We start from the raw sequence: 4,568 nt of genomic DNA, 5'->3' as shown, positions 1-4,568 counted from the left end.
AGGAAGATAGCTGGGCCGCCAAAAGGGTACCTCCAAACTGGGCTGAAACCATTCCTCCTGAGCCCAAGGCAGGCCTACGGGATGATTTCTCTCTCTCGCCTGAAACCTAAGCCTCGAACTGATTCTTCCGCCTCGCCCAAGCCCGTGCTCGAATCCCCTCTCCCAAACACAGTACTCCGGCTTCTTGCGCATGGCTATCGTATAATAGATTGGACGTGGGGCACATCCTTGCACCCATGCTATGTAGGCAGAGTATGGCATTCACTGGGCTGCCTGCTCCTATCACTGCAGCACCGTACCTGACTCCTATCACTATATGTGTACGGCCGAGACAGGAAAAGTGGGCAATGTCAAATCTCGAGCACTGTAGCCACGAAGCTCATCAGCACTCCTGAACACAGATCAAGGAAAGAGACCTCGGGAGACAACCTAACACGGAACAGGGCTCGGCGTGGCAAGGACAGCAACGGGCGTCTCGTCTACAGCATCGGGCATGGCTCGACATGAGCAAGAGGAGCAACCACGCCCCGACCACGATCAACTACAACATCAGGGTTGGACCGCCTTGACTTCCGTATGACACCACGTTCTAAATTCATGATCAAGACCAACACCACGACTTACGGTACAGACACATGTACCCCTTCGACTCCCCTTGGATTATAAAAGGGGGGAAGAGCCTCATTTGAGGGACACGCCCAACACAATTCACAATACAACACCAGACCACATGTTTGGTCAGCAACGCCACAAGCACGATCTTCTGGGACACGCTCTCACTCTCGCAACTCGCTTGTATCTCCTACTATGAGCACTTGGGTGCAGGATAATACAAACTTTCTCCTCATATTGGCGTAGGGCACGCTTGGTCTGAACCAGTATAAATTTCTGTGTTCTATTCCTGCATCACCATCTAGCTTAAAGGGGCACGCAAACTTACTTTACTCGTGAGTGACTAGACCATGAGTCCAGACACCGACAATTAGTGAGCCCAAAGTTACTTCAAAGTTCATATTTTGGGCTTAGTCCTGTTCTAAAACCTGTTTGGACTCCAATAACATATGATTACGAGAAATCTTATAGTTCGCATTTGGTACTATAAATATCCCCAAATTTTTAAATAAATTCGAACAGATTTACAAACATTATTTGATTTTAGGACCAACCTAGAATGCTATGTTTTTCGAGACAATGCAGTACTTTTTTTCAACAACAATAGCACAATAAAACAGTCCATCCTAGAAGCGCAGCCACAAAGGAGAAAACACTTTAAAATCCCAAAACAAAATCTCATGACTGTGACTTAGTCCAAAGGTTGTGTCGGTGCTGATTTTGTGCCTCTGATGCAGTATTGATTGATTGATACATTCAGCAGCAATTTAGGAGCAGTGGCAGATCCATGACTTTTGGTTAAGGAGGGCCCAGCAATATAATGAGCACTTCTTAAATGCAATATATACTCCTACAAGTTTATGTCTTAATAATTTTTTCAATGCTTTGACATATGTATTTAGTATCCATTAAAAAATCACTATTATCGTAAAGAGTAGATGAAAATATTTTTTTTATGTTGCATAACTGAATTTTTTTACATGGTCATTTTTTTTGGGCACCCAACGGATCTGATCAACACATACAGTTGAATCGGAGTGGGCATTCGGTTTCAACCGACAAATCGGTTCGGTTTCCTCGGTTGCTAGAAACTTCGGTTTCCAGACATCATCACCCGATCGGTTTGCTATAAAACAAGAAACCGATCAGTTCGGTTTCGGTTTCGTCGGCTCGGTTATTCGGTTCCATCCGAAGCTAGCAGACAAGAAAAAATTAGAAAGAAGAATAGAGGAGAATGCCGCTGCATGCAGCCATATGACACCTGCTCGGCGCTCGCGCTCGCACCGCAGCTCTGATGGCCATGGCCTCCTACTCCGCTCGAGACCATGTCATCGCATCGCAGGTCCTCCGTGAGCTTCACGCGGCCGGGTCGCTGTTGCCTCCCAGGTGGTACAGTACTAGTGTCGAGCCACTCTAGTCTCGCCTCCAGGTTCCTGCTCGCGCCGCGCCGCCACAGATTCACCTGCCCAGCGCGCTGCTGCCGCCTGATGCCGCCGCCACCGCCGATTCGCTTGTCCAGCGAGGCACCGCTCCAACTTTGATGCGAGCATATGACTGGGGGCTCTGCTATGCTCTTTTGTTATGTGGACTTCTGGAGACCAGATCGGTGGGCTATCATGGGTTGGGCTGCTATGCATGAGTGGTGGGCCTGGTGGCACTTGGTTGGGCGCTAGGAGCTGACTGCTCGTTTTGGTGCTTTGCTAGTGTCTGTAGTTCGGTACTTCGGCGTTCACTAGCATACTTAATCGGGTTGTTCGGCTTATCGGTTCGGCTGCACTCGGAAACCGAAGCCGAAGCCGACACCCGAACTTCCCAGCTGTAGAAACCGAAACCGAAACCGAAAACCGAGAAAACTAATATTTCGGTTCGGTTCGGCTCGGTTCGGTTCGGTTTTCGGCTTACGGTTCAAAAATGCCCAGCCTGACAGTTGAAGCCTAAGATTGAAGACCCAAGAGTCATCACTTTGTGGACTTTTTGCCCAGCTAAACGAACAGATATTTCCCAGTATTGTTTCGGCACCAGAAATATTATTTACTCAAGGCCCGTCTGCATCACGAAATGTTACTCGTGACCGCGTCATGCATGCATTATCGACCTTGAAAAGGACAGATCCCCCTCCCCCCAAAAAAATATATGTTTACATAACAACACAGTCATGGCCTATAGATGAAATAAAATCATATCACCAGAAAGATTGAGCGGACAGATCTTGAGTTCCCCGTCGATAGCGAGGTGAACTCGAGATCTGTCGACTCAATCTTTTGAAGGTACTTATATAAATAGGATTTGTGTTTATAGGGGTAATTATGTGTGTATGTTGTGGGTGTATATGTCGTACTTTAATTCTCAAAACAAGAAATTGTGAGCGTTCTTCAATGACTCATTTTGGCAAACTTACAACCATTTTCCCGTGTGTATGCTTGGTTGTGTGGACGTATTGGTTTACTCATTATGTCGGCAAACATGCAAACCCTTGTGGTTGTGAAGTAATGCGAATGTCCTAACAGCAAAGAAGTTATATATTGCCTCACATGGAGAGAAAAAAAATGGCACATGGCTTTCAATTCTTCCACACCAAGTTTCTAGATCATAGAAATAAAAACATATCCAAACAGGAACAAGTCTAAGTCAGTCTAGCTATTTGACCGGACCAAACCCTACGTAAGGTTCAATCTTTTCTTTCTACACAAACATATCATCACCTACCATCGCCAAAAAACATAAAAAATCTCGTCACATCTTTACCTATTACGCTCTATATAATAAACTCCCAACCACAGCAAAGTAGCTAACCAACTTAGCAACAAGAAGCCCCAGCAGCAGCTCCAGCTGCACAAGAGATGAACAAGCTTCACGTCGCCACGGTGGCTTCCCTCCTGGCGCTGGCCGCCGCAACGGCCGGCGCCGTCACGTTCGATGCGACGAACACAGCGTCCAACACCCCCGGCGGGCAGCGGTTCGACCAGGCCGTCGGCGTCAACTACGCCAAGCAGGTCCTCTCCGACGCGTCCACATTCATCTGGAACACCTTCAACCAGCGCAGCCCCGCCGATCGCAAGCCCGTCGACGCCATCACCCTCGTCGTCGAGGACATCGGCGGCGTGGCCTTCACGAGCGCCAACCGGATCCACCTCAGCACCCAGTACGTCGGTAACTACTCCGGCGACGTCAAGACGGAGGTAAATTCATCATAAATTCATCAGGAAGCGTCTCCGTTTCTAAATGAACACATCATCTCTGTGCGCCGTGTGCCATCCTATATAGGTCACCGGCGTGCTGTACCACGAGACGACGCACGTGTGGCAGTGGGACGGGCAGGGCAAGGCGAACGGCGGCCTCATCGAGGGCATCGCCGACTACGTGCGGCTGAAGGCCGGGTACGCACCGTCGCACTGGGTGAAGCCGGGGCAGGGAGATCGGTGGGATCAGGGGTATGATGTGACGGCGAGGTTCCTGGACTACTGCGACTCGCTGAAGCCGGGCTTCGTCGCGCTGCTCAACGCCAAGATGAAGGGCGGCTACACCGACGATTTCTTCGCGCAGATCCTGGGGAAGACCGTGCAGCAGCTGTGGAAGGATTACAAGGCCAAGTACGGAGGCTGATGATGCAAATAGGTGGTGCGAAGTCAACACGTCAATGCTTTTATTAGTCTGATATAAGATGAGATAATTGAATAAGGTGTTTGTTCATCATCGCAAGGTAGTGTTGCTTACTGTTGATGCAAAACTGATCTGCAAACACAAAGGGCTAATACCCGATTCAAACGTTAAGGCGTGCCAGCCGATTTGACCTTGCTATCGGCAAAGGTGATAACTCGAATACTTTAGTCCTGACAACAGCGATGCGCCCGGATGTCACGGCTAAGAGGTACTCACGCGGAACTCGAGAACACGCCGAGCTTAAGTCGACGAATTCCTAAGAACGTGTGTTTTATTGATTTCTTGATTGATTATTA

At 48.7% G+C, this 4,568-nt stretch overlaps 1 protein-coding gene across 1 annotated transcript; it reads left to right on the top strand.

Moving 5' to 3' along the window:
* On the top strand, positions 3,377–4,311 carry LOC8065827. The gene is made up of 2 exons (XM_002466982.2): positions 3,377–3,791; positions 3,877–4,311. The coding sequence occupies exons 1-2, from the start codon at positions 3,453–3,455 to the stop codon at positions 4,213–4,215; spliced, it is 678 nt and encodes a 225-aa protein (XP_002467027.1). The 5' UTR covers positions 3,377–3,452; the 3' UTR covers positions 4,216–4,311.

The sequence above is a fragment of the Sorghum bicolor genome, chromosome 1 (genome assembly GCF_000003195.3).
Source record: "Sorghum bicolor cultivar BTx623 chromosome 1, Sorghum_bicolor_NCBIv3, whole genome shotgun sequence".
Classification (NCBI taxonomy): domain Eukaryota; kingdom Viridiplantae; phylum Streptophyta; class Magnoliopsida; order Poales; family Poaceae; genus Sorghum; species Sorghum bicolor.
The sequence above is the reverse complement of the archived record's forward strand: the minus strand, read 5'-3'. Positions and strand labels throughout refer to the sequence as shown.

Coding starts and splice junctions, on each gene's coding strand:
- LOC8065827 (XM_002466982.2), top strand. CDS start 3,453: ATGAACAAGCTTCACGTCGCCACGGTGGCTTCCCTCCTGGCGCTGGCC. Junction 3,792..3,876: donor CCGGCGACGTCAAGACGGAG/GTAAATTCATCA, acceptor CATCCTATATAG/GTCACCGGCGTGCTGTACCA.